This window comes from Oreochromis aureus, linkage group 1 (genome assembly GCF_013358895.1).
Source record: "Oreochromis aureus strain Israel breed Guangdong linkage group 1, ZZ_aureus, whole genome shotgun sequence".
In the NCBI taxonomy this organism is placed as follows: domain Eukaryota; kingdom Metazoa; phylum Chordata; class Actinopteri; order Cichliformes; family Cichlidae; genus Oreochromis; species Oreochromis aureus.
In genome coordinates, this window is record NC_052942.1 from 32,160,469 (window position 1) to 32,182,007 (window position 21,539).

Here is a 21,539-nt window from a genome sequence, read left to right on the forward strand (position 1 = left end):
TTTTCCCTTTCTTTTTTCTTTTCTTTTTTTTTCCACCAGGCCATTTGATCGGGGATGGGTCTCTGTGACGGATTAGCCGAGTCCCCCCTGAAATTAGGAGCAAGTGTGACACCTACCTGCAGAAGTTGGAAGAGTTAGCGAGCAGTGCCTTGCTACAGGCTACACGCTATCATAATATCCTTCTGCATCTGCTGTGTGCATGACAGCATTCTCGCTTTACTTCAAACTAATGTTTCACATCTAACGCGCTATTAAAGAGGCTCTCCATTAATGATATATAATAGGGCAGTATGTTCTAAATGCATCGCCGCGTCCCTTTTAACAGCTTTGCCACGCCTTTGGAAAATAGCAATGAGGTCTAAATTTGGCATAAAATCGAGCTCATTACGGAGTTCACCACCTGATTGCTCTGCATAAAACACGGGAGGTAATTGGGTTAAATGAGTGGTCCTTGGTATTGTTATTATATCAATGTCCACATTTAGAAGTCTGCTCAAGAAAAGGGAAAAAAATGAGGCCTTGTGTGCATTTTCAAGAAAAAAAAAATGACACAAGTCTCAGATTAAACTGTAAGTGTTTTGCTAGAATGTTTTTTTTCATTCGTTGAAACTCTATGAAAATGTACCAAAATAAAACGGCTCTTTATGTCAGATATTCCAACATCCTTTTTTTCCTTTTTCTTTTTTTTCTTCTTTTTTTTTGCAGGCCCCTTTTTTGTTTCAAGTTCGCCAGAGATCTCATTGCCATGGTATTTTTTTTTTTTTAATAATTACCGTTGAAACATCTGTCACGGTGATAAATTGAATTATAACTTCGCATAGATTAACTGACAGTTAAGCATTTTAGACACGTATCAGGCATTACCAACTGCATCCCCCCCAAAATAATCGCTGCACAAATATATATATATTTTTTATCCATAATTTACTTCAAAGATAGTGTGTTGTCCATTTTAAATACAAAAATGCTACATTAAATATACATGTTAGTCTTTAATACAAATAGACTCAGGCGGCTGCAGCGATTAAGACCATTCTTGTTACATTTTAAGATTAACCATTCAAAACTTTAAAAAAAAAAAAATGAGGATAAGCATTTACTCAGAAAATAACTGTTCTCAGAATTTGCTTCACCGTTGCTCTTTTTTTCTTATCTTTTTTTAAATGCAACCAAAATAAATAAATGTCCGTAGTGAGTGGAAAATATTCAGGTATTAAATGTTCGACATACCTTTCTTTAGTTCATAAGGGGATTCTTTACAAAGATCTACCTGCGTTTGGCCTCTGACTTTCTGGCTCTCCCTTACCAAAGCCTCAGCTCTATTTAACACAGTCTGGTTTAATCCATTGAAATGTGCCGTGGAGCCCGTGGTTACCGAGCCGTGGTTACTGTGAAGGTGTCCAAAACTGCCACCATAGTTCGTGTAGCCGGGGTAGAAAGGGGAGGTGTAGTACAGAGGCCTGGATAGGACTGTGCTGTTGGGGAGCGGGCACTGAGGGGATGATCGTGATGGAGAAGCGCTAGTGCCTATTACAGTGCTCTGACCCAAACCAGGGCAAGACTGTGACACCTCGCCGCTGCCCTTACACCTGTCTGAGGACGTGGCGATTTCCGCAAGGGACCAGAGTTTGGGTTTAGGAGCGGAGGGGGGCGAGTGGATAACAGAGGTCACGTTGCTGGTGACCGTACCCGATGCATGGCTCAAATCTGACGGCTTGTCTTGTTGCGCAAGCTGGTTCCCCCGGGGCATCGCTGAAGGAGACGACGTGGTTGGTTTCGCAGAATCCGGCAACAACTCTGTAGTCCGCTCCTCCTGGTCTTTTAACTCCGTGTCACTCAGAAGGTGATCCGTGTCTTTGCTATGGTTTTCTTCTTTAAATCTGTCACAGCCTATGTCCCCTGGGTTAAGAAGTTTGTGATCTAAAGCACACACACACACACACACACACACACACACACACACACACACACACACACACACACACACACACACACACACACACACAAGGAGACCACAGTTACTTCCAAATAAGCATTAAAATGTTCGTAAAACTCTAGCATGTGTTTCAGATGATTATCAAGCAATTAAACACAGATGCAAACTGAAACTGGGTGTGCAAAAAATATTTGGGTACCTTTGCACGTTTCTCTTGCAAATTATAATTGTGCAATAAAATGTTCTCATAAACATGTAAACGCCTAAAAAGAAAAATGAACTCCCCCCCCATAATTATGACTTATAAGTTCATTAAAGTCTGAGCATTCAAGTATCAAAATAGCTTTTGCGATGATAAGAAGCGTTTGTACAATTGTAGCCGAATACCAGTTCAATTCACCAGCTGCAGCCTTATTATGCAGTTAAAGATAAATTGACTGCTAAATACTTTGCGTCACCAGCAATTTCAGCCACTGAGAAGTCAAACGAGGGGAGTTCAAGGTGATTATTATTTAAAGCAATTGTCCCATTATAAATAATATACAACCATTAACCAGCAATCAATTTTGCACCCTGAGTGGAAAGACTGCGATGAAAAATTGATGATTTTTTTGCCCCCTTTTTTTTCTGCACCACCGACCTGCTTCCGTGTCTGTGGAGTCTCCCTTATCTGTGGGCTTGTTTGGCTCGTCGTCGTCGTTTTTCTCCAGATCGATATTTTCGTCCTCCTCCTCGTCCTCGCTCCGGTTCCGAGGAGTCCAGGTCATTTTGTTCTCCTTCTTTAGCCTCCTCCTGGCGTTGGCGAACCAGGTTGACACCTGGGTGAGGGTCATTTTGGTGATGATGGCCAGCATTATCTTTTCGCCCTTTGTAGGGTAGGGATTTTTGCGGTGCTCGTTGAGCCAGGCCTTCAGGGTGGCGGTGGCGTCCCGGGTTGCATTTTTACGGTATGCTGGATCACCGTAAGGGTAGGTGCCCAAGGGTGCTGCGTAAGGATGGTATCCTATTGAGCCCGCCATTCCCGTAGTGTGGTCATAGGGAGAACTCTGTAATGAAAACGAGAAAGTGTGCAAAAGTTCGGTTATTCTTTAAACTGCTGCAAAATACTTAGAAGGACTTGCGGCACACAAACGTAAACACACGTGCACGACTCCACACATAAACACGCGCACGAATAGACACGCAAGCACACGCTCGTAATCGCGCACGGGTGCACTGGCTTTAATCCAGCGGTTCGAGCATGGAGTCAATGTTTATGGAATGGTTTTGAACTTAATTGGATATTTGAAATGGGATTCGTGCTTCGGTGTTATTTATTTATTTATTTATTTATTTTTATTCTATTTTAATTTTTGTTTTCTTCATATTAACGCGATGTGACTCTTTCTGTTGCTACTGAAATAGAACATTTTCCAATTAGAATAACATGAAAACATTATGCGCGGTGGCCCTAAAATTCTTTTTCCTTGCCTGTTAAACAGCGATCAATCTTTAAGCAGTAGCAAATGGGCCTATAAAACAAATATGAATTACTTGCGTGGTAAGAGATCGCTCACAGAGAATAGGAGACAATTAAATAAACTTGTTTTTAGTCTTTTCTTCCCCGCAAGCTTTACTATTTAAGTTTTATATTTGGACCAACTAATGGACTTAGAAGAAAGAAACGCAGCGATGTAAGCTGCCGTCCGTTTCGTTCGGCCAGGAGCTCAGAAGCTTCGGCAAGACATTGCCTAATCTATTAAAAACTACTATTAACTTCAAAGCCATAACAGTACACGACTTTTGTAGATTAGTTACATTTACTCAGAAGTATCTTTTCTGGACATGAAAATCTCTACTTTTCTGTCCACGTACTTTTCTGTGACGCACATTTCTTCTCAATGGCTTGATTCCGACTGCGCAACACACACCTAAGGGTTCTATAACGAGTTAATTCCCCTCGCTTTTGCTACCTATTAGATTGAATAATCACCTTTAGTGTACTCACCACATATGAGGTGAACGTGGCAGCTGCCGCCGCGTCTGCATTATATGGCAAGTGGGAGTTGTAGCCTGGCGAGGCGCTGGTGAACGCGGTAGATCCGGCATATGGCGCAAACGCAGATCCCGAAGAGGATCTCCCAAGTTCCTCGGTTCTGGGTCCCGATATAACACTGGTGCTGTACGCGGGGCACGAATACAGGGCTAATGAAGCGGACGGCTGGTACAAGTAGCCCTGAGGATATGCCATGCTGGAGTCTGGAGAGTATAAGCCACCTAACTTGTGCACTTTCCCCCCTTTATTTTCTCATGCGCTGATGTCGGAGCGCATAGAGCTGTATCTGCAGCCCGCTGTCTCCCCCCTTCTAAATGGCAATTGTCAAGGCAAAAAGTATTTTTTTAGATGAAAATAAGCTTGGATATTGGGTGGATTTTTTGGTCGCTGCCAGTCAGCCAGTCAGCCACTGTCCGCCGGAGGTTTGGTCTTGTTTTGTTTTCTGCTGCTCCCTTATCGGAGTTGAATCCTCGCTCTCATGCCCATGCAGAAGTTTTTATTATTATTTTTTTTCTTTGCCAGTCGGACGGGGGCTTTGCTTGGGAAAATGTCCTGCCAAGATGCTAAGTTGGAAATTGAGGATCCTGACGCCTACTACGCTGCACTCTACGCTCCTCCTCTCGGGGTGTAGTCACAGAAGGAAAAGGCGAGCTTATGCTGGGTAACCACAACTCTGCCTAAACCCATGGTCTCTCTCTCTCTCTCTCCCTCTCTCTCTTCTGTCTAACACCCCCTCCTTTCCGTTGCGTTAACTAACAACCCTTCTCATTCTCTATTTCTCTATTTTTTCTTCTTTAACAAGGCTTGTTGCAGTAAGTCTCAAGTGCGCCTTGCAGCCCCCCCTTTGGATGGCGACACCACGCGAGTCTGTCAACTCCCAACTTTCTTCTTTTTCTTCCAAATAGGAAGCCGTCACTTTCACACTTGATCAATAACAAGTCGGCTGTTGTATGCCAGGATATGGGCTCGCAAGATACCGGCAGGAATTAAAAAAGACGGTCCACCGCAGTGCTCTCTTTTTTGTTACTCTTTCTTTGTGCTTAAAAACGTCCTCATTTCACATATTTGCGTTAAATCAACAGACTGACGCCCCGCGATCTCCGTGCGCCTTGCATTAAAATCGGCAGTTGGGGTTTCAAATGGATTACTACAGTTGTGCAAGTCGACTTTCTAACGCACGACGATTGTTGCATTGGTAAGACAGCATAGCCTGTGACAAAAGTAAAAGTAAGATGGCGCAAATTGTCCTCGAGCGACAACTGTGTGAGAATAGTTTTGTAGGTGAGAATTTTTTTTTTTAATCATGTCGACGGTTTTATGTTTTAATTGTGAACGCGTGGTCGTCCACTCCGTGATCACGGCTATTTGCTTATTTTATTTTATTTTATTTTATTTTATTTTATATCAAATTATTCTGAAATGAACCAGTCGGATAAGCTACACTGCCAGAAACTCATGAACCCTCAAACAAGGGCAGAACAGTGCCAAGTGCACCGAATCTCACCGGACAAACTGTTGTAATCTCATTTGATCGCTGTAGATGCATTTCTGTTCCTGAAATTCTAAAGAGTGTTTAATGTACCGCGTTTATCGTTAATTAGTTAAATATATTTAATAAAGATAAGTCCAGGCATCATTATTAAATATAATAATTAACGGTCATTATTATTATTATTATTATTATTATTATTATTATTATTATTATTATTATTATTATCATTAGGACATAAATATCGTTCTTTCACAAGTATGGAATACTAACTTGGCTTCAAAATATGAGCTGAATTTTATTATTTTGTTTAGTATGTTTCAAACATCTAAAAGCCCATTCTCATTCTGGTGACTTTCCAGTTCAAGTCTCAGATAAGCCGAAAGGGATCGCTGTAGGCGCTGCTAAAGAGTGTGTGTGCACATATTGTCACGTGTTTCTTACGTTCCGAAAACCTCTAGAGAGCAAAGAATGATGACGCTGGTACAGTGGGAGAAGACTCAGACTTACGAGGGAGAGAAAGAGGGGAAAAAAAGAGAAAGATGGATACACAAAGCGATCCTACAGTATAGCCTAATCAGATGACAGTGATACCATGAGCCCTAGTTTCACAGCGCCCTGTAGTGATTAGACACTCAAGTAATTATTGGAACTTTTCTCATAATAACAGCTACAAGGGGAGCAATTCGAATCAGCTGGTACTAATATATATATTCGCTTTTTAATTTACGTTAAAGTTAAAATAAAGCAGCAGCGATAAACAGCCTCCTTATTAGAGACGTAAGTGTATTTAATAGTGGAGTGATTGTGTGCCACGAGCTATAAAATTCCCATAACTGGAATATTGTGCCTTGTGGGTTGTTTCATCCCGAAATATTTACTTTATCTATTTATTTCATAAGATATAGGGAAAAAAGTTTTGAGGGCCTAGGATGAAGGGTCTGTGTCATGTGTCCTCCTTAATGCGTTTTGGTTCAGAGTTGCTCTCTGAAGTAGGAGGAGGACCCATAATTTGAGATCACGGAGCCTATAATAGGAGTAGGGTTATGGCAACTGCTACCGCCTCTCAGCACTGCTCCGATAAAGGAGGAGGTATAGGTGAGTACAGTTTTGTTCATTTGTGTGTGTTTTTTAAATGTATTTGAACTACGCAAGTGTTCGCAATAGTCTGAGTTTAATCTTCATTTATATTTTAATTATTCTGATATTATCTGACTTTGTCTCTTCCTATTCGCTATCACTTCTTCTTCTTCCTCTTTCCCCCCTGAGTGAACTGCCTCCGTTTTGACGCATGGAAACGTTTTTAAGTGGCAAAGAAGAATTGAATGAAAGATGATGCATGCCACTTAAAATGCCTGAGGGAGCAAGCGTAATCTAAATTGGATATAGAAGCTATTATTACACAACATTATGCGTTGTGGCGGACTAATTGCGTGGCTGGGTGAGTTAAACAGTCAGTTAATGTCGAGTGGCAGACAGGTTTCTGGAGCGCACAAGGTCAGCTGTACTGCTCCCAAGCCTTTAGTGGTATACAGAAAAATGCTTGAAGTATTCATGGGATTTTTAACCATTCTAAATCTGTGTCCTAAACCGATTAGTTGACACCAATTTTTCTTTGATGTATTAGCTGAGGGCTTTTGCCACTTGGAAGCCAATTGAAATTCAAAACAGTTTTCGCTCCAAATGCTGTGGGGAGATCTGCTGCAAATAATGGATGTAATTTATTTTTGACCTTGCTTTTTTTTTTTTTTTTTTTTTTTTCAAAAGGGAGGGTTGTTAAATGATTAAACATATGTGCACTACGCTCTCGACTAAACAACTAGCATTTGATTGGCTATTATTAGTTTTGCATTATAGAGCTGTAAATTTCCATATTTCTTAAAGTGTTATATAAGTGATAAGCATGACTAAAATTGTTATTCCTTTTTTTTAATGCCAAATTCACTCTTAAAAAGTTGCTGTTCCTGGTGTTATTTTTCCTAAATGAATTAAAAAAATAATAATTGACTCTTTGTTTTTGTTTTTGAATCCCAGATCCATGTTGATGAAGTCACCAAGCAGTCAGTGAAATGCACCCTTCAAACACACAAGCACCCTTGCAATTACAGCTTAAGTTAAACAACCTTGTTCACATTTTGAAATGATAATTAAAAAATACATACTCAAAAAGTCAGTTCTGTGTTTATATAACTGTAATAATTTATCCGTTTTTTAACTCTTTTATAGTTTTTAAATATGCTGCATTGCTGCTATTCCCGTGATTTTATTCGAGATAGAATCCCTCAATGTTTTACGTAGTATCACCACTTTTGCTCACACAAACTGATGCCCATGATTCGATGGGTTGATTTGACTTTAATAATCATACAATTTACATGAAGCACAATAATTCAATATGGCTTTCAGGGGAGAGAATCTATTTTCTGATCTCCTTTCTGTTCTTGTGATCTCTTTTTCTTTTATTGACCTGAATGAAGATGTATGGAGTGAGAGTGTGTGTGTGTCTTTGGTTTCCTCCTGATGGGGTATATCAGCTCCCCCCTCTTCTCCCTACTCCCCACGATCCCCGCAAGGCTGAATGGCAGGCCTCTGGATTGGCTAAGTGATGAAATGATGACCCTATTATGGGAAGCGATTCCAAAATGAGAGATATCAGAAGAAGATTACACCCCTCTCTCACTGCCACGCCATCCTCCTGCAATACACTGCCAGCTGCGCAGATGATGATTGATTCGCTTGAGATGGATCACAGGAAGCACCCATTGATTTTTCTGTGTTTTATCAAAAATATTTATTTACAGTTGTATCCATAGGGTGTATCCAGACTCAACCCATACTTCGTTCTCCAAATGGGGGTTGGTATAAAAGGGATAATTCCCCCTGTTCCATGACAAGACGAATGACCTGAAGTATTATTTCAGAAATGAGTCAATAGGCTCAGTGAGTAAATGAATATTGATTGGATATAATGAAGCCTGAGTGTGAATATGAGCCCTGTTGCAGACTTCACTGCAGTGATGCTGATCCTCTCCAACTGAGTATTTTGCAGACCTGCATGTGCAGCTGGGACCAAATACACCTCATTCAGAGGGTGAATCAACACACTCAGCATTCAACTTTTCCTGTGTATTTTGATTCATGATCTGAGAGTGTCCATACTTGACTCGCTTCTTATCAGATCTATGGCTAAATAGCATGTTTATGGTGAAGGTGCTATAGGTGCCATATGGCAATAATCCAAGACTCATGTTACTTAAAAGCTCTGGAGACATGTAGGAGGCATTTCTGTGTCACCTTTACAAAGGTAAACTGATACAACATACAAATCAAATGACAACTAGAATGCTAAAACCACAGTGTGGGAGCTGTGCCCTAGATATTTGCACTGACTTAATCCAATTGAAATAGTATGAGTGAGTTGCAGGGGCTCCCAGGTCTGTTGCTTGCTTATGTATGTGATGCATAATAGAAGTTGACGAGGTTGGTGATAGATCACAGCCCAGGTAATGTAAACACATTAATCCCTCAGGGTTCATGTGCATGTTCTTTCTCTCCTTTTCTCTTATATCAGTCCCTCTCTCTCTATCTGTCTCTCTCTTTCTCTCTCTTCAAGCCCTCATCCTCCCCCCTCCACGTTCATCATCTTCCCTAAACGCGTTAGTGGAGCACAAACCAGAAGCAGCCTTAATCTGTCAACATGCCCTTTAATTGGAGGGAGAAAACAACACGTGCTTCTGGTTATGCCATTCCTAAGTGCACATGCCAAAGAAACACAGAGTTCATGGAAGAAGTGATCCCGGGAGAGCAGGGCATAATTAAAAGTATCTTTTAATAGGCTTGTAATGCTGAGCCTGACTCTTGTTGCTTTAAGTAGAGGGCGAACTCTGTGGCTGGAGACGGACATGCAAGGGGCTTCTGCTGAGGGAGCCTGTAAACGATACATTGCCTCGTCGTCATCAGACATGCAGTCTCTGCCTCAGTCACCACACTCGAGATGACAGCCACTTTCCACCCCTGCCGCGGACACCTTGGCTTACCCGTTGCCGTGTTCTTTTGTTCTCAGAATGAGAGATTCTCCTCCACGACATCACCTCTCCTCATCTCCTTCCCAGCCACTTTGGCAAGTTGTGTTCTACCTCCTACTCACAGCACCAGCGGGGAGTGAGAACTGGGACTAAGGGGTTGATTTGGGGCCTGCTACACTGTAATCAAATGAGACTGCTTAGGGGAGAGGAGAAGGAGGAGGTGGAGTATTATGTTCTGTCGTGCATTCCACTGCAGCATTGTTGCTTTTTTGTTTTTGTCAGGGCAGGCTTTGATGCTGTATCCTCTTACCTTTGTAGTCCCGGTAGCCATGTTTCATAAACACGGAATGGGAAACATCCTCAGCATTAGAAATTTAGATTGCTGCTTTCCTCCTGCCACTCTGCATTCCGCACGTGCCCGGTCGCATTCTCCATCTCCCATTGCTGAGGTATTAAGTTTCCTCTCCCATGCCTCTGATACATTTAAACATCTTACAATCAGTCCCTTTTATTCGGTGTGTCATGTATAATCTGCGGAAACAACAATGCCAACATGGCTCTATGTTGCTCTCGCTCTCTTGGTACTTAAGAAGTCTGCTGTCACTGTTTTGTTTCAGGACAATTGCACATGCAAAATGCTTACTTGCTTTAAATTGAGAAGTTGCTAGGTATTCAGTTTAGAACTTGTCTTCATTATTAAGAGTGTAATATTAATGTCAAGCTAAGAAATCTATAGTACATTGCTTTCTTTGTATTTTCACACAGGGAATAGGCAGTGCGTGGTTGTCTTTGTAGTTAACCGAAAGTCTCAGTGGGATAACAGTGTATTATAATCCTTAATCTATCTTAACTCATTAAAATGCGGTGTTCAATTCTGCTGCCCACGTTTTATTGTCTCGTTGCAATTTTAGTGATATGAGAGAAATTTCATGCATAATTGAATATTTAAATGTCAAACATTCACGAGAATCATTGCAAAATCCTGAAATTACTGCCACATATGGGTATATAATATACTTAAGAAAAAAAAGTTAGATAAGATGCAAATCTATATTTGTCAGCAGAATCGTCCTCTGTAACACACTGTGCCTCAGTTCTCTCTTTTCTTCTACCTCTTCTTCTTCTTGGAAAGTAACCATTTTGTCCGACATCTGACACACTGCCCTGGGTTATTGAGCCAGACGTGGAAATCCAAAGCGGAGATGCTCTCCTTAATGCCTGACACCTGGTGCAGATTTGGAAGGGATTGCACTACAGGTACTGTCTTACCTCTTCACCAATCCCAGAAAGTCCCTTAGGTATTTCCTTTTCTTTCCACGGCTGTGTTTGTTTCTACTCTTCTTTGCCACCCAGGTATCAAGCCTCTGTTAGCTGGCCCCTGTGTTGGGATTAAGTTCAGAAGGTGTTGAAAATGATACTTATCATCCCTTTGATAAATATGATTCTGATTTGTTCAGGTATTTTTAAGGCCTCAAAAAATATAAGTAGGATTAAAAACCTTTCTAAGTATACCTTACATTTTCAGTGGGATAAAATGAAAGAAAGATTTCCTATCCAGGAGCCAGAGCTTTTTTTTCTACTTTAAAAATAAAGTAAATGATAGCAATTGAAGAAAGGGAATAGTTGGCACGCAATGCTGTCACTGAAAAGTTAAATCTGACAGTTCTTTCATTTGACAAAAAAAGAGTTCAGTTTTCTGGAATGATTACTGAAACATGTCTGATGCTAATATTATTAAATTGCTAATTCCACTTTTGATCCTGTTGTTTGTTCTTCTCTTGCCACACCCTCTGTCAGGGTGTGCTTTACAAGTGGACGCTACTCAGGAGTGTTGCAGCTCACCTTACCGCTTGCAGTCACATCTGCAGACTGTGCTGGAGCAGAATGGCTAGCGAACATAAACACAGCAAGGACATCAAAGGCCGGCAGGTTGGGCTATACCACCTGAGCATGCTGATTGCAGTGCAGTTCAGTATCATCTGACTAGTGAAAAGAGAAGATTTTGTTGCACCAAGTTGAGACATTTAACAGAAGGTTCCAACCAGAATTTTTTGTTTGTTTGTTTAAAAAATAAATGAATAAATAAAAGCTCGAAACATAAGCCTTTTGGCCTATGAATGGCAAATTATAATTCAGTCCTGGATAACTCAAGCAACACAGATAAACTGTGAGCTGTACGCCACAATAATGTAACAGTCTTTCCTGGATAATAATATAATAAGCAAGATAAGCAAGTGCACACTTGGTGAGCTTCATAGGCACACTGTTTATGTTGACACATGCAACTCTCTTCCTGATGCAAATGCAATCTAAACATTAAGCAAAGGGAAGGCAAGCGTAGCCCATAAAGGCTGTGAGCTCCAAACACTTTGAACAGACAACTATCACTAATCACTCCCAGAGCAGTGCGGCGTGTAATTACTCTGCCAAACGTTTGCCTTTCACAGCTTAGCACTGGGAGCCCTGACCCTGCGCTTCCCTGTCTTTCCTCACCACCGTGCATGTGGAAGGGGAGGACCCCCACCACCCCCCGCCTGCTCCTCTTTCCCCTTTCTCTTTAGCAAGGGGAAAGGCAAGCTGAGCTCCCTCTCAGTATTTAGAAAAAGAGTTGGGGGGGGAGAGGGGGGGAAAAAGAGAGGGAGAAAGACAGGAAGGGAGAAGACTGAGGTTGGTGCTTCCGGCTTTGTGGGAGCCCATTTAAACAGGCTTTGAAACCCTAGCCATCCGGAGATCAGAAATAGCCTTATTGACTGCATGGGCCCAGAAGTGACTGAGCACACAGGGTTCTTAAGAGTTCACTCTTCCTCGCCGCTTGGAACAGGGGGGTGGGCACCACATGCTGAGGCCCTCTACAAAGATTTTGGACATAAATTTTACATCAGGAGAAAATATTATTTTTACAGCTATTTTTAGTGTCACATGGTTGTATCTCAATTTTTGTGCTGTTGTATGATTTGTGTGTGTGGTTTTTATTTTAGTTATTTTTTATTTTATTTTTTGGAGTGACAGACATCTAATTCTGCTCTTTCCCTCAGTCTTATTTATTGATATTAGTAATGCAGCTGTCATTCTGCAATGAGATCTGTCCTCTGTCTGGGTGAATGCTGATAAGATGACACAATGCAAATATGAAGTGTGATGGAGCCGCCTTGGCAAGCAGGTACAGAGTGTGCAGGGACCAGCATCCCATAATGACTATTAGCTGGATTTCACAGCCTGCTTCTGATCTCTTTCAGTGACAGGGGCCTTTATAAGAGGCTGGGTGTGTCACTGCCCCTCCTAATGGCTCTCATATACATGTGCATATGCACCCAAATGGCAGATACACAAAGAGGAATATTATACAAGACACTGTACAATAAGTTTAATGCTATTTGGCATCACTGTGGACTTTAAAAAAACAAAGGCAATTTTTTGTATCACAGAAATGGTGATAGATTTTCTCCTTTTTTATTTTTTATTTTTTATGAATAAATGAAATGAGATTGCTATAAATTTTAAGCTGGCCCACTGGCACAATGAAACTGAACTTCATAGTAGAAATGATCCTTTCAGCATATTATCGATACATAACGTATCTTTATCTTAATTTCACCACTAGTCATCTTTACCATATTGTCATATTCTTCACCACTGCTGTAAAGGCTCATTTAGACTCGCAGAAGCTTAAAGAGCTCTCTCAGTTGCTGCTTGTATAAGCTTTTCAGAGAGTCCCGTTTTATCACTGATGTAGTAATTTCACTTCATCAGTCAGTTGTGACTAAAAATACATCAGGGATTAGCTTCATGGCCAGACTATCTTCCGCTGCTTTGATAACATAATGGGGGCTGGTGCTTGTGGTTACAATCATCTGATATAGGTTCATAACATTCGAAACTACACTTACAATACTATGGGCTTTTTGAAAGAGAAGAATAGAGTGTGATCTTCTTAAACTCTCATGAAAATTGTGTGTTTTCCCTTTTAATTCCTTTGTAGGAGCATTTTGCAAAGATGAAAATGGCTCCCACCCCCACTCGTTCCCCTTTCCAGTTTCTATTCTACACAAATTAGCTATGGTCCTGGAGGGCAAAATGACAAGAGGTTACTGGAAGACTATGTGTTTAATTAATTGAAAAATGCTTAAATTGCTTTTACAGTTGTTATGTGGAGTGAAAAAAGGGAATCCATGTTGCCAGTACTCAACCATAATTAGCACCCGCGGGAATTAAATATTTAGCATTAGCTGTGTTGCGGCACTTAGGACACAAATTTCTATTTTAACTATGAAAGCGAGCCTGTCTTAAGTGCATGAGTCTGTGTGGACAGCTGTGCAAAGGGGAACAGCACAGGATATTTCAGCGAGACACCCCAGTGGCATTTCGGGTCCTTCCACATCACATGTGTAAGAGATATGGCAGTTGTATTCCCAGGGGTTAGGCATTACTCAGAGTATTTAGTTTTCTAATTAGGCTGAGGGCCTTCGTCCATGCCTACCACCACCATGGGAGCCAATGAGAATTTCCTCTCTTATGTGTCAACTCTGAGACACAGAAAGAGGGGGAAAAAACAGGAATGAAAAGAAGGAGATAAAGAGGACGCATGTGTGAAAATGAGAGAGAGATGTACACATGGTTGAGGGAGAAATAAAAAACCTGCAGAAAAGCCTTTGTTTATTCCAACTTTAATTACACATTGCATTTAATGACTCCACTGGTGTGTTTGAGGCTGGAGAGGGAGAAGCTGTGGAGCCTTAATGATCTGTAGTAGTGGATGTCAGCCGAGCCGTTGGAGACTTAAAGCCCATTTTTAAAACTCCCTTTTTGTTTGGGCCTAGAGGCGACAGCGCAAATGGAGTTCATGCTAAGCCACACTGGGCTAGACTTAGGGACTACTTCACTGTCTGGTCAGCCAATTTCACAAAGGGCCAGGCCATTTGGAGGCATCAGCAGCTGACCGCAGCAACTGTTAAACTTGTCAGTGTGCATCAGGTTACCCACTAATGAGAAGTAATAAAGGTTATCCCAACTTTTTAAGTGTTTGATCTTTGTGCACAGTGGGATTTAAACATAACGCGTGGAAGGTGAACCAAGATTGGAATTGGAATTTGACCCCTATGTTATGTGTGAATGAGGATTTAGAAATAGACACAAATAATTAAAAGCTCAAGCTCTGAAACTTGGATGAATAGTTTTAGAATGTAACATATTGTGCACTTAACTGATATATCGTGGATTATTATTTTTTGTGCAGGGATGCAGGATTACAGGATTACAACCAGACTTGAAGATTGTCTAAAATCATAGTGGTCAACAATGTTTTCTGCCAATATACAACAATCGGGCAGCATAAGCTCTATTTTTGAGAAATTGCATCTCGCTCTGGGGAAGCTGCATTTTTACTATAATGTACTAATGCTGGATTGAATCACTGAATCATGTTCAATTAACACAACTGAATGTATGACCCTTTGAGATGCAGTGTTATTTGTTTTGACACACAGCTCTCAAAAAACGTACCCACCCCATCTTCAGTGCAGAACGTTAAAACCCCTTGTTCTGTAAAACAAATTCTCCGGATTATTCAAAGCTGTGAGAATTAAGATGGAAAAATCCATGCGTAAAATTACCGTCCATTCAACTTGAGGCAATATTTTCCTCTAGAGGCAAATATGTTAATTGAGCTTCCTAAAGTAGCTCAATCCTCAGGTTATTTAATTTCCCCAAAAGCCTTAGCTGTGCTGGGGTTGGTGGGGGGTGTAAAATTCTTTACACCAGCAATATTGTCATCAAGGGAAAAATAGCAGCAATGAGAAGAAATGGAAAAGAGCATACTGGTGGAGGTTGAATAACTGTTAAGTCATGAGGTATATATATATACACATATACATTATAAAATGAATCATGAGATAATGCAAAAATTTCACAAATGTTAATGTAAAAGCAAGCTGCTAAATCACTAGTTTTCTGCCAGAAAATACAGTTTTGAATAACTCTAAACTGAGCTTAACCTGCCAAAGAATCATCTTCATAACTGTCATGTCATCTAATTGCTTCTGTCTGTTTTCCCCAAAGGCTGTGTCCAGTTCTGTCACTGGTCCTTAGTGCTCCAGCAGCCTGGTCAAAAAGACATCCTGGCAGGGTCCCAGGGTGGATGCATCGCCCACGCACGCTGCTCTTGCCAGATCCCAGAAGTCTTTGTGGTGAACCACTGACCGTGCTGCTCCCTATTTTCTTCCAGCCCAGCAAATAATGTGTCAGAAAAAGATTATTGATAGCCCATAAAAGAAGAGGCAGAATGTTGTTGCCGCACTGCTCCAACTTTAAAGAACAATACAAGTGCTAAACCATCAGTTTCAATGGTGCACTGCTCCTGAAAGAGCACAGCATTTATTTTTCACATTGTTGTTCAGTTTGAATAAAAGGTGCTACAACTGGAACATGAACAGACAACAATTACTTCTATTTTTTAAATGCTGCTTCATTTTCCTTTACATTTGAAACCTTGTAGTGAGGTTGGCAACTTTGCACTGTCTATTCAAAAGAAAAATGAGATCCCTCAAAAGGAACATTTAAATTTTCTCCATGCTCCGTTGAGTCATTCGCATTTTTTGCCAACTTTACCAGACACTGGCGAAGCTGTTGCTCATCTGGCCTAAATGTGGCCTGAGTGGGTGATTCTCAGACAGATGAGGGAAGGTATATTTACAGAATTAACGATGCACTCCATCGGCCACACAACAGCTGCCTGCTACACTTAGCTAATTGAGACTGCAGGCCCATTCCCATTTGCAGAGCACCGTGATTGAACAGTTGGGCAGCTTTATGTGTGTTTTTGGTCTCCTCGCGCTCGAAATCAACACTGACACTCCCATGCAAAAACAAACACTTGTTCAAGCTGACTGTGTTGTGGCACCGCTTGTGAGAAGTCTGCCCTTTTTGTTGTTCAGTGTTTCACTTTTAACATTGTTCATCCGTCTTATCAACATGTTTGTTTTCAGGGAGGCAGCGCATGATGTGTTGGAGAGATAGAGCAAGGTTCATCTCAGCAGTAATGCTGTTAAATGAGAGAAGGAGCGGGTGTTTCAAGTCTGTGTGTGTATATACAACACTGTTTTGCTGTAAAATCTGTGTTTATGTTCACTGCAGGCATAATTCACAGTGTGTGTTAAAGGGCTCCGGGCCATGCAGGCACACGACTGGCAGCTTTTTCTCCCCATTGTAAGAAAACAGGAAAAAAAAGAATAAAAAAGGAGTTTGGATAAATAACACTTTAATATGTTATGCATGCAAAAAACAGATCACATTTAGATTTGTGACATATCTGAAATTTCACGTCACGGCTAATTTTTCTTTTCAGACTCTACCTCGTGTAGGTTATATATTCTCAGTCAAATCCAGATGTCAGTAACTTATACAAACCCAGACATAAGCAGGGTATCACAACGTATAATAGGAATCATGGGCCTTTGATTTTTGGTTTTCCTATTGGAACACCTGTCACTTTTTGGCAAGGGCACACCACAGCACCAGGTCTTCTTTGGTAGCACTGGGAGGAGTGTGTGTGTGTGTGTGTGTGTGTGTGTGAGAATGAGTGAGTGTGAGAGAGCTGAAGATGAAACAGCCGCCGAGGAGGCAGTGATCACATAGACAGACGGGGTGAGTGACAGACAATACCTGCTGTAAAATTCCCTCACATCTCCCCTGATCTGTATTCATAGATCTCGGCTGCTATGCACTGCAAACTGTAGCCCACACCAGCGGGCCCTTTCCGCGCACCGCCCCGCTCAGTTTCACTGTTGCAACTCGCTACACAGACCACTTTTTCTTTCCTTCCCCAAATATTTGCCATCTTTTGTTCTTTGTCTAAATGATGCCTCTGATCACAAGGTGAAAGCTCAAAGGAACTCTATGACAAATATGGAATTTTTCCAGCTCTTTTAATCCATTGAATGCTGTAGGACTCTCCTTTAGAGTGTGTTTTTACACTTGATTAACTTAAAAATGTTTTATATGTGTGAGATTATTAGTATTATTTTTTTGGCGGGTGGGGGTGTATTATTTTAATTTTGAGTATAAATGAAAACATTTAATGTATATTTTGCTCCTTTCACTCACATGCCCCCTTTTTTGGTAATTCATTCACAAATTTTACATCTCGTTCACACTCAGTGAAAGTTCTTCAAAGGGATTTGCTCATGATCATTATCAGTGCCGTCAGAGGCCATGTTTTTGTGCCCCCCCCCAACCACCACCACCGCAAACCTTGATGACTGACTCCAGGCCTAAAACTTCCTGAAACCTAAGTCATGTTTCAAGAGAAACACACACACTCCGAGGACACCACAACACAGGGGCTGCTCAAAGTGGATTAGGTTTGTTGTGGCAGATCTAGGTTTCAGGTTTGACTTGAGTAATGTGTCGTTTAATTTCTTCGGGAATTGTTTTGACAAAACAAGTTAGCGTAAAGTCGGAAATGTCGTCTAAAACAAAAAGGGTGTGTGTGTAGCATGTAGGATTTTTTGTTTTCCTTTTTTTTTCTCTTCACACTCATGTGAAGCATATGTCAGTCATCAGCGGAGTGTTACAGTGGAAGTGACATCAGAACCCTGGAGGGCCTGCACTGCGAGAGAAGCTTTTTGATATGATTTCTGAGAACAGAGAGTTTAGTGAAAAGAAAGGAGTTTCTTGTGTCTCTGTTGTCGGAGGAGGGAGTCTTTCTATACAAATAGTGGAAGTGAACTGGAAGGTGCTCTGCCATGCTTTTACTGAATCTTTATCATTTTAGCTGTCAGCAGAGGTAAAAGCCGTGATTTGTGTTGCCAAATTACACATTTAGCATGACAAGGGTAATTATTATGACGTTAGCACACACAGATGGAGAAATGTTTGTCAGCTGTGATTATAATTACAATCATTTTGTGATACTGAAACTGAATAGTGCTGTGTTTGATTGACCTGCATGTTGAAACCAATTTACTGTGTTGCTTTGGATTTTGCCACTTTGATAAATAGTAGCAGCTAGTGTACAATCACTGAAAAAATGAGATAACTGGAACTCTGACGGTGCTATCTTCTCTCTGACCACAACTGGATAGTCAGGACAAAGCTGCAGATTGACTGGTGCCTGCTGATCTTTATCCTAGCTTGTCTTAGGCTTGGAGGTGATGATGCCCACAGCAGCCAGAGATTGATGGGGGCCAGCACAAGTGGCGAGAATGAGCTCTGGCCTTTGAAATCGTCCACATGGAGGGAAATTGATATATCAGTTTAAGCCCTGGACCCTATTAAAGGAGCCCCCGTCAGGTTAATGTGATAGCCTCCATGTTACCCTCAGACCCATTCAGGTCAGACCTAATTCCTGCCCCTGCTCTCTGCAATCTCATTTTCAGTTCTCATCAGTAATGTTCTTCCCATCAGAGAAGCTCCACTAAGTAGTATATCACACAGTCAAACAGTGGGCCATCTATGTCCTGGAGTGATTTAAACCTCCAGCCAACATGTTAATCACCAGCCAGAAATTCCCATGGTTATTTGTACAGGTTAGATAGTCTTTAAAGTAGAGATACCAACCTTTCTAGACAGTACTCATACATCCCATCTCTCCCTGAAGCTCCCCTCTTCTTGGCTTCTCTTCTTTCAAGTTTGTCCTTACTGAAATCTCAGCCTCTTGTCCCCATGGTCAAACAGCTGAGCAAGAGCCCCAGGTCCACAGACGTGAGCTCTGTGATCATTCATTTTTAATTGCATGCAGAAATACATTTGCATTAAAAATGTAGAACAGTGTCTTTTTAATTCAGACACAGTGTATTTATTATTAAACCATTGTCTTGGAGGTCAGCTCACAAGAAATTATCTGTCCATCAGATTCAGGTCATTGTAAGCATTCCGGTTGGCCAGATCATCCCCAGGTTTCAAATATGTCTTTTATTCACTTTGATTTCCTTCGTCTGTCATGAGTCGTCAGGGCGTTCTGAATACACAGCATCAAAGAGAAATGTCACCAGATTTAAACATGAATAAGATAAATGGCAGAAATCTATGTTTTAAAGAGACAAGTGACAGTGGTCAAAAGCTGCAGTCCATTAAAAATTCAGCTGGTGATAATTAATGTGATCTTAGTTGGCAGTAAGTGGAGAACTTTGGCTCTCACTCCCTACAGTCCTGTGATTTGGTCCTCTTTGGCTGAAGTTATAGCAGCTGCACTGTAACCACAACTCCAACGCCTGGCACTGAATTCATTAGATGCCGGCAGAGTTCATTTAAAACCTGCAATAACGTTGCATATCGCAAGAATGTATTTTTTTAATTCTCATGAAACTTGAATGGGAATTAGTGCAGAGATAAAGCAAGATCAAAGGAAGAACATATTACAGACTGTTTGTCCAGACGCGCTGATCTTTCTCTTTAAAATGTGATGTATACTGAGTAGAATGTTCTCAGTGCTTTCAGAGCGCTTTTCTATTATTTTGTTATCAAACTTTATACAAGCATATAAAAATAACATGAGGGACCTTTTATATTCTTATATAAATCAAATTTGGGGAAATTAATTCCATTTTAAATACAACTCATATATTCTTTTACTTGCCAAAAACTCAAATAAATCACCTGACAACTGGCATGCAGTCAGTAAGCACTGATCATAGACACATTAACAGGAACACGCAGTGTATAAAGAAATTCAGAACTTCTTTGAAAGTTAAATGACTGAGTTTTGTAACCTTAGTTGATGCTTGTTGCAGGAGCAGTGTGAGGGGTGGTATCGGACTATTTCCTTAGGAACACTTGAGTTTAAAATGAACAAAGCTTTTGCTCATCAGGGTCACGGTGTGTCCTCATCTTAAAAATATCATTCATTTCCATAACACAGGTACTTTGTCCCATTATATCATTTGTTTCTTTGGGCCTTATTGATACCTTTGCAAAGCATCGTGCACTCCAAGCCTCTGTGTAAAAAGAAAGAAAAAAGAGAAAACTCTCAAACAAATTTGTTTATAACAGCATCTTTTTAGATCTGCGGGCCCATGCATATTTTGTCTCGTCTGAGTCAAGAGTGTTGAGATTAATCCCATGTTGTTCCTATTATTGGCCTCTCCTGAGACATCATGATGTGAATGACTGTCTAAGCGCCATCAGATCCATCAATTGGATTCAAAGAAATGTTATCCATTACTCTCTCCAACCCGGCAGATGTTGAGGTTTTTGTAAGGCGAATTCCTTTATTATGTTAATATGACTGTTTTGTCACATGCACCATTTCCATTTGAGTGGGGTGGAAAAATCATCAGATGGATTTGGCTCCCTCAATAAGAGATGTTTGACATTCAATGAGATGAGAAACATGAAAAACACATTTCAATGGCAAGTGGCAGATGACAATCACAACAAGATGGCCCTTTGAATAAGCAGAAGATCACAATATAATTGTGGCACCATGTTGTGATTTTAAGACACTGCCTTGTATAAATTTTGCATTGATTATGTGGTTTTGAAATGTATAGGATGCAAAGGAGAGGGACATTTCATGGTGACAATTGCTGCTTTTTCTTACTTTCAGACAGAATTATATTAATCTTAAAAGGATATAACCATCATGCAGCCATGTGGAAACAAGACTTTGAAGAATCGGGAAAGCAAAGCATGTCTCTGCTTTCTTTTATTGCTCAACATTTATAAACTCATAGCAGGGTGTTAGCTTAAAGTTGATATTTGTTTGTTTTTTTCCATCTGAGAATTGACACAAAACTTTCAGTAATTTGTTTGATGTAATCAAAAAACCTGTTTCAGTTTTATACATTGATTTTATTTTTATGGGGGAAACATAATTTATGTCAGTGTTTATGTCATTCTCAAGGTATGAGACTAAATGCATGTGTGTTGTGTATATACATGAACTATGTATCTGGATGTCTGCATATCTGCAAGTGTGTGTGTGTTAGTCATAGGCTCAGAGGCATAGCATGGGTCTGCATGAGGGAGTGTGGTGGCAGAGCACTCCTCTGATAGGCCAGATCCAGGGTGCACTGAAGCCTTTCGCATATATATGGAATTTTTGAATATCTAAACCATTAT

The 21,539-nt window shown here is 40.8% G+C and overlaps 1 protein-coding gene and 1 long non-coding RNA gene across 4 annotated transcripts; one reads left to right on the forward strand and one right to left on the reverse strand.

Moving 5' to 3' along the window:
- Positions 1-490: 490 nt before the first annotated feature.
- Positions 491-4,603, reverse strand: irx5a (iroquois homeobox 5a). Its single transcript, XM_031746559.2, has 3 exons — positions 3,924-4,603; positions 2,577-2,982; positions 491-1,920 (listed from the first exon to the last, which is right to left on the reverse strand). The coding sequence occupies exons 1-3, from the start codon at positions 4,164-4,166 to the stop codon at positions 1,214-1,216; spliced, it is 1,356 nt and encodes a 451-aa protein (XP_031602419.1). The 5' UTR covers positions 4,167-4,603; the 3' UTR covers positions 491-1,213.
- Positions 4,604-4,793: 190 nt separating this feature from the next.
- LOC120440325 lies at positions 4,794-15,893 on the forward strand. Of its 3 annotated transcripts, none has more exons than XR_005613170.1 (3): positions 4,794-9,934; positions 10,618-12,645; positions 15,540-15,893. It is a non-coding gene; the product is annotated as an uncharacterized LOC120440325 (long non-coding RNA). The 3 variants fall into 3 exon arrangements; XR_005613169.1 differs by having other exon boundaries at positions 10,618-10,742; positions 11,283-15,893; XR_005613172.1 differs by having other exon boundaries at positions 4,794-6,901; positions 7,495-9,934; positions 10,618-15,893.
- Positions 15,894-21,539: the final 5,646 nt, after the last annotated feature.

Bases quoted from the DNA above. Each gene is read 5' to 3' on its own strand.
- irx5a (XM_031746559.2), bottom strand. From the start codon at position 4,166: ATGGCATATCCTCAGGGCTACTTGTACCAGCCGTCCGCTTCATTAGCC. The intron at 2,983-3,923 runs GTGAGTACACTA...TTTTCATTACAG, and splicing joins CCACGTTCACCTCATATGTG to AGTTCTCCCTATGACCACAC. The intron at 1,921-2,576 runs GTCGGTGGTGCA...TGTGTGCTTTAG, and splicing joins CTCCACAGACACGGAAGCAG to ATCACAAACTTCTTAACCCA.